The following is a 13,774-nucleotide window of genomic DNA, read 5'->3' on the forward strand; positions in this document are numbered from 1 at the left end:
TATTACTTAGAGGGAATGTGATTGTGTTGTAGTACAGTACTATGACCTGATCGGCCCTAATATGGACTGGTCACGCGGTGACGAATATCCGGGATTTTATTTAAACGTCTTTAACATCAAGACATTATCAAGAGAATAATAATGGGAATGATGAGGAGAATAATTGAATTAAACGTTGACTTTATGTTGCATACCGAAAGTCGAACTAAAATGTAAAAGCGGTTTATTTATTTACGAGATAAAAACAGCCGACTGTTTAAATATGAGCAGATATGGTAAATTTATTATTTAAACACAAAACAAAGATGTACCGCATTATAACATTAACAAATAGTACAAAATATAATACTAATGTTATCAATAATTCAACTTAATATGAGTAAGGTACCGAGTACAGAGCTGAGGCTAACAAGAAATGAAATAAAGAGACAGAGTGACAGACAAACAGGTTCACAGAAGTTACAGGACAACAAACAAACAAACAAACAAACAAACAAACAAACAAACAAACAAACAAACAAACAAACAAACAAACAAACAAACAAACAAACAAACAAACAAACAAACAAACAAACAAACAAACAAACAAACAAACAAACAAACAAACAAACAAACAAACAAACAAACAAACAAACAAACAAACAAACAAACAAACAAACAAACAAACAAACAAACAAACCCCGAAAAGCGTGGCAGTATCCGCAAAATCGTATCTGCTTTTGAACTGGTTAAACTCTCTGAACTCGTCCCAACTGATTTGCAGATTCCCGTCTTTGTCGAGCCTAATATATTTTTGTATAATGAACGATGATCAATGTTCACGTGGGGACACGCTAAAAGTAAATCTAATCAATGACTGTAAATCACCGTGGAAGCAATTAAATTCCTAGAAATTATATTTTTTAAAGATTCAAATTGAAAACGTTACTACACAGTACACAGTGGTTTTATGAAATATTTACAAAATATTTTACCGTTTCAGATGGTCCTCAAGAACGTCACTTGGAATATCAATATCATTGTTCTCACAGTACATTTTCAGCTCACTGTACGATATTTGACCTGAACGGGAAATGTTTGTATTTATGCGCATTAAAATAATCAAATCCAAAAAAAACTTAAAAGTGACAAAACAGATCAAGTTAGCTTTGGAGTATTACTTATCAGTATTATCTTAATATATAACCGTCAACCCAGCGCCTGCTAATCACCACCACATTTCAGAGTTCACGTATTGGCACAATTCAGCAAACCTACCTAGATCTTAACCTCTAAACCAGGACCAAGTTATTACCAAGTTGCCCACATGGTTAGCAACTGACACAAGTGTCAGGTACTAACCAGGGGGGGGGGATCATGTTATTTTTTGTCCGTTTTTGTCCGCTCTATTTTTTGTCCGTTTTTAAAATATAGGGTACCGAACGGACAAAAAACATGATCCCCCCCTAACCAATAACCATTACACAAGTGTCAGGTACTAACCACTACACAAGTGTCAGGTACTAACCATTACATAAGTGTCAGGTACTAACCATTACACAAGTGTCAGGTACTAACCATTTCTAACCATCAAACTTACCGCTTCCATCGTGGTCAAGCTCCACGAAGTGTTCCCAAAGGTTCCTCTCGTGTTCCAACATGAACAACATGAACTCTTGGTAGTCCAGCTTACCATCTTTACGGATGTCTCCTCGAGCTATTATTGCCTGAAAGACAGCTCTTAGCACAATGCAATATGTTGATTTGGTAAATGTTATAAAATGGGGACCTACGATACTGGTCACGCACATTGCAGAAAAACAAAAGTATGATTCATTGTTCTGCTTATTTAAACACTTCCATCTAAACATCTGTAAAACTATCGGCAGATTTTCTATTTATATCCTCATATAACTTCAATCAACCGAAGCCAACTGTTTTTAGGTGCTTCAATCGGTAACAGTGCTGCACGCCGCTGTAACCGCCTTCAGCTCCCCGTCTTGGGAATGGGTCGTTAAACTGAGGGCGCTGACGGCGTGAGTAGTGACCCTTGAGGAAGAGGCGCTGACGGCGTGAGTAGTGACCCTTGAGGAAGAGGCGCTGACCAGTGAGTAGTGACCCTTGAGGAAGAGGCGCTGACGGCGTGAGTAGTTACCCTTGAGATAGACTGTGCTGACTGAACAAATTACTTTCTCAGCACTAGTAGACTAGTTAATTAGTTGAGAATACCAGTCTGATTCAGGCAGGTGAATTGGAGTTGCGGCTTTTCGGCACCCCTTCTTATCCATCAATACCCAAGGGTGATGTCACAGTTAACAGGCTGCACTGCTGTGGTAAGTTTGCTAAACTGACAGAGAGGTAACAAATTCCCATCTCCTCAAGTGGTCTAGGTGTTTATGACTCAGGTTCGGTTATAACTTATAAGGTCAAGCTATCCTTACTCTCCGTTTCCAAGGTATTTTGGAGATGGCATTTTGTTGTGATCATAGTTCCTAATTTCAGGTAAATTATTTTTAATTACAAGACACTATAAGAAAATATCACGAGGCGGAATTAAAATAAAGGCTTCATAACGTTCTTTTCCCTTTACTGCTTGATGGTCGGACATTCATTATCAATTATGTCAGGTCTGGGACGGATATTTGGCGGTGGATATTACTTTATTATTTAATTTTATCATTTAATGTGCATGTGTATTTAATCTTATCATTCAATATGCATTGGTTACCCTGGTTATATAAATCGTAGGCCTTTCTGCCTAGTAATCTTTTTGTTGCATCCGTAATTAATTATTTCGCGTGAACTTTCATTTAACCATATTTTTAACTTTCTCCATCTAGTACTTTTGCCATCAAGTTTCATTGGAATAATATCAATGAGGTAACCGAAAGTAATACCATTCCCGCTCGCCCAATGATACGTTCATTTATCTTCCCATTTTTCACCTGTCTTCGTCTATAGTACCACCATTAGGTTTCTTTCTATCAGACCTTTCTTTGTAATATAAAATAACTGCATAGTGCATATATAATAACTTGCATAGTGCATAGTAACTACACTTCATAACGCTCATGATAAGTTATCAAGTTGTCAAGTTGAGGGCAGGAGTAAATTGCATTTGCGCTAGCTGTGTCGCAGCACACACTCTAACCACTCTCACCTCAAAATTAATAACTATTGTTTGTTGGAGAGGAGGTTCTCTTACTCACTACTACTAGTACTCAGTATCATACTACTGACTATGTGTCTGTATTATACTCACTACTGCTAGTACTCAGTATCATACTACTGACCAGTCACTCAGAGGTACTATTATACACACTACTGACCGGTCATGGTCACTCAGAGGTACTATTATACACACTACTGACCGGTCATGGTCACTCAGAGGTACTATTATACTCAATACTGACCGGTCATGGTCACTCAGAGGTACTATTATACACACTACTGACCGGTCATGGTCACTCAGAGGTACTATTATACACACTACTGACCGGTCATGGTCACTCAGAGGTACTATTATACACACTACTGACCGGTCATGGTCACTCAGAGGTACTATTATACACACTACTGACCGGTCATGGTCACTCAGAGGTACTATTATACACACTACTGACCGGTCATGGTCACTCAGAGGTACTATTATACTCAATACTGACCGGTCATGGTCACTCAGAGGTACTATTATACTCAATACTGACCGGTCATGGTCACTCAGAGGTACTATTATACACACTACATTGACCACAGCATCATCAACTCTCTCTTACTCGGTATTGTTACTCGAGCCTCTTGTGAGGCTCCACATTAATTAATAATGCTCCACATTAATTAATAATAACTACCACTACCATCGTCTATTGAGAGGTTTCTTGCTAACAGGAGGATTGCGATTAATTGACCTACTGATTGTTGGTGCATTCTTACAATAAGGTTTAACCTGAGTGCAGGGGTATACTGAGCGACCTTATACCGCCCATATTATATGGGTCATAGGAGCCAAGAGCCCATAAAATGTGTTAAGTATAAAATTCGGGCTTAGTACCATCGGTCTTGGTAGTTGGTACCGTCGCCTTTGACTGATTCCTTGATGAGTTGTACCATCAAAGTCGGTTTAGCAGTTGTACATGGGCGTAACACCCATGTGCTGACTAAATCTGGGACTACTTAAAGACTCTAAATTATATAAGTATGACAGAAACGACAGAAATATTTATTACTTTCCCCAGTTTAATTAGGTGTTTTTTGGTTAACGCAGTTTCAATAGAAATTTTTCCCTGCTCATTACTTTCCGTACGTCTTTCAAATTTCATCATCTTGCCCTTGTAGGTTATTCACAAGTACCGGGATCGATCGGGAAGTTTGACCAGTACCTGGAGTAATAACAAGTACCGGGATCGGGACTAAAGTCGGGGACCTGGAGTAATAACAAGTACCGGGATCGGGACTAAAGTCGGGGACCTGGAGTAATAACAAGTACCGGGATCGGGACTAAAGTCGGGTACCTGGAGTAGTAACAAGTACCGGGATCGGGACTAAAGTCGGGGACCTGGATTAATAATAAGTACCGGGATCGGGACTAAAGTCGGGGACCTGGAGTAATAACAAGTACCGGGATCGGGACTAAAGTCAGGGACCTGGAGTAATAATAAGTACCGGGATCGGGACTAAAGTCGGGGACCTGGAGTAATAACAAGTACCGGGATCGGGACTAAAGTCGGGGACCTGGAGTAGTAACAAGTACCGGGATCGGGACTAAAGTCGGGGACCTGGAGTAGTAACAAGTACCGGGATCGGGACTTAAGTCGGGGACCTGGAGTAATAACAAGTACCGGGATCGGGTTTTTACTCGGTACAACGTACGTGACCTATTTTTACCGAGACTAAGCCAGAATTCCGGTAGATTCTTGATTACACACCGTAACATGTGGTGTCTGGAGACTGTAGAGGACTCACAACGCGTGTAATGTGGTGTCTGGAGACTGTAGAGGACTCACAACACACCGTGACATGTACTGTCTGGAGACTGTAGAGGACTCACAACGCGTCTAATGTGGTGTCTGGAGACTGTAGAGGACTCATAACGCGTGTAATGTGGCGTCTGGAGACTGTAGAGGACTCACAACGCGTGTAATAATAATCAAGGATATTATTATCGCTGTGCCAGACACCGCTCCATCTTTATGTTTACTTGTCGTCGTACAATATTCGAGTTAGACTTACCGTACAGTAAACAACAGGTTTAGGAATGATTGCGGAGTGTTAGACTGTACCGTCCAGTAAACAACAGGTTTAGGAATGATTGCGGAGTGTTAGACTGTACCGTACAGTAAACAACAGGTTTAGGAATGATTGCGGAGTGTTAGACTGTACCGTACAGTAAACAACAGGTTTAGGAATGATTGCGGAGTGTTAGACTGTAGCTTACTGTGAACAACAGGTTTAGGAATGATTGCGGAGTGTTAGACTGTACCGTACAGTAAACAACAGGTTTAGGAATGATTGCGGAGTGTTAGACTGTACCGTACAGTGAACAACAGGTTTAGGAATGATTGCGGAGTGTTAGACTGTACCGTACAGTGAACAACAGGTTTAGGAATGATTGCGGAGTGTTAGACTGTACCGTACAGTGAACAACAGGTTTAGGAATGATTGCGGAGTGTTAGACTGTACCGTACAGTAAACAACATGTTTAGGAATGATTGCGGAGTGTTAGACTGTACCGTACAGTAAACAACAGGTTTATGAATGATTGCGGAGTGTTAGACTGTACCATACAGTAAACAACAGGTTTAGGAATGATTGCGGAGTGTTAGACTGTACCGTACAGTAAACAACAGGTTTAGGAATGATTGCGGAGTGTTAGACTGTACCGTACAGTAAACAACAGGTTTAGGAATGATTGCGGAGTGTTAGACTGTACCGTACAGTGAACAACAGGTTTAGGAATGATTGCGGAGTGTTAGACTGTACCGTACAGTAAACAACAGGTTTAGGAATGATTGCGGAGTGTTAGACTGTACCGTACAGTAAACAACAGGTTAAGTTACAAATTACTATATTCCTCAGCTATCTCATAGTTGGTTCGTCTGAAATATACAGGGGGTATGACTTACTACCACCACTGTATGTTTGCTGGGTTGGCGTGAAGTAAGGAACAAAAAGCCTAATGGCCCCTAATGGAAACCAATTTCAATTTTGTTCAGCTAGATTCTGTAATCTGTAATATGGTTGCAACATCCCACAAAGGCTGTCCCCCAGTTAAACTAGTTGCGGTACGGATTTGACAGCAGATTACCCATGGAGATAAGGACGTCACTGCCTGAAATTTATCTTGAAATACACCTTCTCTCCGATAAATGCAACTTCATTAACCTTGCTGACCGATTATACCTTATCAACTAATGTTGTGAACGCTGTTAACATATTATGGTTAATATGATATGTGCTCAGGACTCTCCTATCACTCTGGGGTTGAATATCCTTGCTTCACATAGACAACAGAATCATAAAGTACGGTATTGTTCCGTTGCTCATATGGTTCAAGCCTATCATTATTCATATTGTTAACGCCTATAAGTCGTTAGATTGCTACAATTTGTTAATGTTATTTTAACATAAGTATAAGAAGATGGTGTATATCAATATGACTACAACAATTCAACAATGGAGCAATTATCATTACCCATTCTCGCACGCTATTAAGACGTCACTGTTCACTGTCCAGTCCAACATGTTGTTGATGATTCTCAAGAAGTAGATGACGAAATAGTTTATTAGTAGTGCACTAGATAAGAGTTCACCACAGACCACTTTCAGCTGTGGAGCAGGGGCCGATCTAGTCAACCAGCATCCATCATTTGTAGATATGTAGACAGATTCCATCATTTGTAGATATAATGTAGACAGATTCCATCATTTGTAGATATGTAGACAGATTCCATCATTTGTAGATATGTAGACAGATTTTGGTTCCTATTTTTTTCCCTTGTTCTTATTTTAATAGCGGAACATTTCTTCTTGCCTTTTAGAAAACTGTTCAAATAAATAGTGAAGATAACATCCCCTTCCTGTCCTTAATTGAACGATCTATCAGAGGCTACGACGTCTTTGCTTGTTTGCATTATTAATTATAAGATTAAATTCTTCTCGATTTATCAATTTATTCGTGATATTGCTACAAAATATTTTGCCAGATTATTGACAGATTAACAGCAAAGAAAAAATTAAGAGATGCTCTGTAAGTCTCGAGTGAAGTGGTACTAGTGGCGGTAACTTTGAGTTGTCATAAGTGGTCAAATTTCGGCATCAATTTGTTGACAGCCCTTCAGTAATGAACGTCAAATGCTTATTTAACTGTCAATAATTCCTATTTCGTAGTGTAATAAACCCTCTACTCCTTCATTTAGCGATATGTTAACTTTTGATCATAACCATGATTTTAAGCCAAGCCTCGATGCACCCTTTAGTTAAACTGTTCGTCAGAAATTTAAAATTGTATGAACGTCACAAAATTCAAACTTGTGGTGCGTAATAATCTAATATTGTGTGGCGTTATTTCGACACTTAAATTAAACCATGCTGGACAGTTTATAACGTTATTAAAATTCGACACGAATGGGCTATTTGTTGTTCAGCGGAGAATTGTTTATTTGGTATTCACTCCGAATAAATAGTACCCTCCTCATGACAGACTATAACATTCAGCACGAATTGAGAAACTTTTACATATTAACTAAGATTTCATTCAATTGACTAGAACTAGCTAGGACTAACTAGTGTATACAAGAGAAGGATAGTTTCTTCTTAAAAGGTCGAATTTTCTGGAATTTGTCAGTATCAAAGTGAAACTTTAATTTGTTTATGTAACATTTTATTTTTCGTTGCCTTATTGCTTTTAAAGGTTAAACCTTTTATAAATGTTATAAATAAAACGACTATGATTGATCTTTTAGGATCAAAGTTGTACTCTGAAGAGTTCTAGGGTTTCATCAAAGGAGACTTAATTACAGCAATTAGTTACGTAATACTTAAACAATCACAGAACTCCCCCTGCCATCCGCAGTGACCCTTAAATCATGCCCTCAAGGGGCACAATCCCGATATAATACAGAAGCGATAAAGTTATTTTATTTTATCGATCATGTCATGTTAATGTTGTTAGGTGGAGGGGGTCCAGCCCTTATCATTGATTTATTAATTTCAAGTAATTCAGACAATAATGGTTGGCTGGATCCTTGTTTAAAAATCCCCCATTCTGTATTTACTTCTAACCTTCAGATTAAGTTTATACGAATGCTGAGTACGAGTCCTGAATGCGGAGCACTTGAATGCCTAGTACTTCTAAGTTAGAGTTGGTGAGTCAAGCCAACATCCATTGAACTTCATCTAAATACAAATTATTGTGGAATTATCGCCATACCTCACCCCTGGGAGGCAGGTCTCCAAACATTTGGAGCCTGGCTGGGTCAAGTTAGAGTGTTGGATTGTCGTATTTTATTATCCTACCTTGATGGGTCGTCCTTGATATTTTCGTTATTCGATTTGACCATTAGTTTTGTTTTTCAGTGAAAGCACAAGACAACTGAACCACTGAACATCAGACACAGAGATGAGTAACATGACATTTACAACACCACCATATCCAGATATACCCTCTCCAGACCAGACAATCTTTGATTTGTACGCTAAATATTGGACCCTGATTGGGGACGTTGACGTGAAAGTGGAAGTACATCGTCCTCTCTGGATAACACTATTCTTTCTCGGAACTGTCATTGCTTTACTCGGAAACACTGTCATCCTGATCGCAGCTAAACAGAGAGCCATTAACCTGGACAACGTCACCACAACTCTAATTCAGCACGTGGCCGTTTCGGACATTTTAAACACGCTGATAGTCATCTTTCCCACCTTTTTGACTGTAACAACTGATCACTGGTTGTTTGGCAAAGAGTTCTGTTACTTCCGAGCGATAACGCAAGTACCGTTACAATCCCACAGTATGCTCTTAGTCTGCGCGCTAAACTGTGCCAAACTTGCCTTCATTCTCTTTCCACTACGCTCAGATACCTGGAGAAAACGTTACGGTCACATCATTGCAGGTATCACGTGCCTTGTCTCGTGGGTCCCTCTGCCAATTTCCATCATCCTAGTGAAGACAGGCCACGTGAAACCCATGTTTAACTTTGAGTCCATAACCTGTGAATTCATGGTCGGACAACCATCCCGGCTGACGTCTACCTACGCTGCGATAAACTTCACCCTGATAACGGGCAGCACGGCTCTGGTGATGGGTACTACCATCTGGTTGACAGTGATTGCCACCAGGATGAGTAAAGCTAGAGGAAACCAGGTTAAACTAAGAGGGGTGGTCACGGTGATTTCCATAGCAATTCTCTTCTGTCTGAGCTTTCTACCCGTCACGGCTGTGTATGTGGTGTTTCTCATGGGCCAGAAAGGGTTCACTTTTTCTGATGGATTCTATCAGTTTCTGTTCACGCGGGGAAGAACATTAGCTATCCATGTGATATACTTGAACAACATTGCCAATGTGTTCATATATTTTGCTTCTATAGCGAGTTTTCGGGGGTTTGTGAGGACAAAATTGAAGTTTCTGTTTTCCCGTTGTTACAAATCAATGGGAAAACGGAATCAAGTAGGTCTTAAAGAAGGGGGAGAAGCTTTCAAACTTACCCGCAGAGCTACAGAAACTATTGACCTAGCTGTGGGATGTCATGTTACAAACAGAGCTATTTCTTGAAGACATTTCTCGAATATATCTTTATAAAATGCAGTTTTATAAATTGAAGAATATTGCGGAAGCTCATTACAATATTTAGAATATTAACATTGTCAATTATTGTCAACTACCACATTGTCGTTATACAGCTAATTACAGAAGGTATGAGTCAAATATGTATGAGTCAACTATGCACTCAGGAGCTTATTTTCAATGGGGTAGCGTCGTTAGAAGGGGGGTTCAATTAACAATTAAATTTACTGCAGCTTGTAGGCGACCATGCAATAATGTGCTGTTATGATATAACCTTCCAGTTCCACCTAGGCCTTGACTTGTGCTTGTGCCAGGACGTTATAAAGCCTTTCAGTAAACTGTAAAGTGTTATGTAATTAATTATACATATATAATATAATTAGTATAATTAGTTATACGTCAATCTGGAGTCATGTTTTGTTTATAATACCTCCCAGGATTACATGTGCGAAAAGTTCGGAATCGTAAATCTTGATAATGGTCCATCAGTAACACAAAGGTATCACAGTATCACATTTTGTGCGTGATGTCAGTTAACTGTCTTTAACTATACCATATTTTGGGTAGCAGCTATTGTAAACCAACTATGAAGGGAGGAAAACGCTTTCCATATCCATTTACTCAACACCGTATTTCTACCCACTACACGAGTAACAGACACTCAGGCTAACGTAACATCTGCATCAGTTACTGTTAGTTCCAGCCTAGTCCATTTCGATTAGTCAACTTCTCAGCAACTCGACATGAAGGTGTTTATATACCTACTCTATATGGTCATGATAGCAAGTGAGTTTACAAGTTTCTTTAAGACAAATCGATCCTTTGAAATTACAATGTTAAAGGACCCTCTGTTTTGATGACGATGAAAGAATCTTAGTTTGAATTGAAATGGAATGTTACATGGTAACCCTGGTAACCTCTAAATTATCAAATTTTCTATCAAGAGGCAGCAGTGGAGTTTAGTATATGGAGGACAGAAAGTGAGCGCTCCTACGAAGGGTTACTGATGGTGAGTATTGACGGAGGAGCTCGTAAGAATGTGTGTTACCTCTTCGAACAGGACAATCTCCGTACATGCACGGCTACTGCTATCTAATTCTGCAACATGCACGACTATTGCTATCCAGTTCTGCAACATGCACGACTACTGCTATCCAGTTCTGCAACATGCACGACTACTGCTATCCAGTTCTGCAACATGCACGACTACTGCTATCCAGTTCTGCAACATGCACGACTACTGCTATTCAGTTCTGCAACATGCACGACTACTGCTATCCAGTTCTGCAACATGCACGACTACTGCTATCCAGTTCTGCAACATGCACGACTACTGCTATCCAGTTCTGCAACATGTACGACTACTGCTATCCAGTTCTGCAACATGCACGGCTACTGCTATCCAGTTCTGCAACATGCACGACTACTGCTATCCAGTTCTGCAACATGCACGACTACTGCTATCCAGTTCTGCAACATGCACGACTACTGCTATCCAGTTCTGCAACATGCACGACTACTGCTATCCAGTTCTGCAACATGCACGACTACTGCTATCCAGTTCTGCAACATGCACGACTACTGCTATCCAGTTCTGCAACATGCACGACTACTGCTATCCATTCTGCGCCAACAATGAGTCAGGTATTTACAACTTGGATGGTTGTAGTCCCACTTGTACTTACGGTCAATCCTCTAGTGACCAGCACAGCCAAGACTACTAGTACTACTACACCACATTATCTTACAGCTGCAGCCCAACAAACAGTGTAAACGCAACTGGTATTGTGGGTAGATGTTCCTGCGAAGCTGGCCTGTACTGGTCGGGGGGTCACTGTCTACCTTGTCCAGCGTACAAGTACAGTGCTGCTAACTCAGTGAACTGTACCCAGTGTCCTAACGGAGCTACCTCCACCCCTGGTTCAAGTAACTGTATTTGTTTTCTAGGACTGTACAAAAATGACACAGAGTGTATGGAATGTGGTGGGAACACTTTCAGTGTTCGGAACAGCACTTCTTGTACAAATTGTCCTGAAAACAGCACCGCCTCTCTCGACCACTGTGCTTGTGTGTGTCAGGACAACTATATCTGGAACCCAGCCGGCAACAACTGCACTGAGACAAAGAAACACCACTCAGAGGAACCTTCAACCAACAGGACTACCACAGTGCCATCGAACAACGCCGCTCAACCACAAAGAAGAACATCACCCAAAACAACAAGCAGACACCAGCTCAAAACAATAACACACCACTGGGAATAATACCTGACACCAGCCCCGCAAACACCGGACCACCAACTTGCTGTGTAGGGTACTGCGACAATTGACCCCCCGACAATTGACCCCTATGTAATTACACTGGGGTCAGGGTTAATTGTATTAACTTATATTGTCTGGGGGTCAATTGTCGGGGGGTCAATTGTCGGGGGGTCAATTGTCGGGGGGTCAATTGTCGCCCACCCGCTGTGTAGACGAGGAGGACATTTATGAGATGCCCGAATAAACTTGAGCACGTTATGAGTAAGGGTATTTGTACATATTTGCTAGTAATATCACTACCATGATGTTACACCCGTTTAAGCAGATGATTGTTTGATAAACCGTTTATTTTTGTGAATTATGTCTCGAATAGAGTAAAGTAGTTCACTTTTAATTTCACCAAATTCAGTTTGTGAAGACTGCACTTGCTATTTTACCAAATTTATCATCTTTCAAGCAGAGTTAATGATCTTATTTTTCCCTACTTTTTATAAACTAATCTAGTTAATTGGTGATTGGACATATTATTGTACAACTTTTAGGTGCTTGGGTATTCCTAGAAATTTTTGTTTATGTGATTGTAGATCTTTCTAGAAAAAAAAACATCTAGAAATGTAGTGAATTAGAATAGGGGTTATTTTCATAACATTTACATAGGGGTTATTTTCATAACTATCCATCATGTTACGCACTCGGAATCATTATCCACCAGTTGTCGGCGGTATGACGTGTGCTATGTTGTTTTGTGCTTTGATTCAGTTTTACTTTTATTAAACGTAAAATTTTGATTGTTTGTCTTTTTTCAAAGAATTTGATCCATGGGCATGATGCATTAGCCATATGACGGACAAGTAAGGCGTTGTTTTTCATTTGATTTGATTTGATTGCGGGTACAAGAGCTCGTACCTGACGTTTATTTGACACCGTCACTCTATCTTAGGCTTAGAAATGTCTCGTGAGTTATTCACAAGACCAAAGCTGATGCTGACATCTTCTTCTTCGTGGGGCAGTGGTCTTTACTACTAAGGAATAGATCAAAACCACTATAAGATAGAGCATTGAAGCCCTGTGCTTACCCCGGTAAAGTTAATCTGTGAAGAAAGCAAGGTTAAGCCTTGTCCTCTCCACATTTGGTAATGCTGACATCAGTAACAATTACCTTGAATATACATTATAAAGCTCTTGCAGGTGAGTCTCGCTGCAAGTGCAATATGTTTACTGTTTAAACATATTGCAGCCCATCGACCACCCTTGTATATTATTTGCGCAATTAAGCAAACGCCGTGCTCTATAATATTATGTTTAAAGAAAACAAAAGGTGGTGACCAGTCCCAATTTCATTATGAGATCTCCAAAGCAGTAAAATGCGGTTATATTACATGATATTCACGTGTATTGGGTAAACCTTTATTAAGAACAAGCACGGGGTCATGCACAAAATGCGTTGATTTCTTTAGGGAAGCCTTTGATTATATGCACATAATTTGTCGGCATCAAACTTATTCAAATTTGTAACTCCTTGCATTGTTCATACTAGCATTCAAACATTCGCAAGATATTGCTGTCATTAGCAAATGGAGCAGTTATGATCTAGTGACAATTCTCGTAAGGAACCGACTAGATTTGTGTATTTTAGGGATTGTCAGGCCTTTCCAGGTACTACAATCTTTAGTCTCTATTCTGAGAATATTCAAATATCCTCCAATTTAAGACTGATGCGTATATTTGTTGATTTTTCCTGATAATGAGGACC

General features: G+C 39.9%; 2 protein-coding genes across 3 annotated transcripts in view; both read right to left on the bottom strand.

Annotated features, from left to right (window-relative positions):
* LOC134818590 (cdc42-interacting protein 4 homolog) overlaps positions 1-13,774 on the bottom strand; it is a 72,032-nt gene that overhangs the window by 51,834 nt on the left and 6,424 nt on the right. The window lies entirely within an intron of this gene.
* LOC134818591 (mitochondrial adenyl nucleotide antiporter SLC25A24-like) overlaps positions 1-13,774 on the bottom strand; it is a 51,339-nt gene that overhangs the window by 24,851 nt on the left and 12,714 nt on the right. For both annotated transcript variants that reach the window (XM_063828231.1, XM_063828232.1), the window contains exons 3-5: positions 1,580-1,706; positions 975-1,062; positions 680-782 (exon numbers count right to left, since the gene is read on the bottom strand). In XM_063828231.1, the coding sequence (XP_063684301.1) occupies positions 680-782; positions 975-1,062; positions 1,580-1,706 (318 nt within the window). The remainder of the gene's footprint in view (positions 1-679; positions 783-974; positions 1,063-1,579; positions 1,707-13,774) is intronic.

The sequence above is a fragment of the Bolinopsis microptera genome, chromosome 7 (assembly GCF_026151205.1).
Source record: "Bolinopsis microptera isolate Bmic1 chromosome 7, MBARI_Bmic_1.0, whole genome shotgun sequence".
NCBI classification, from domain to species: Eukaryota; Metazoa; Ctenophora; class Tentaculata; order Lobata; family Bolinopsidae; genus Bolinopsis; species Bolinopsis microptera.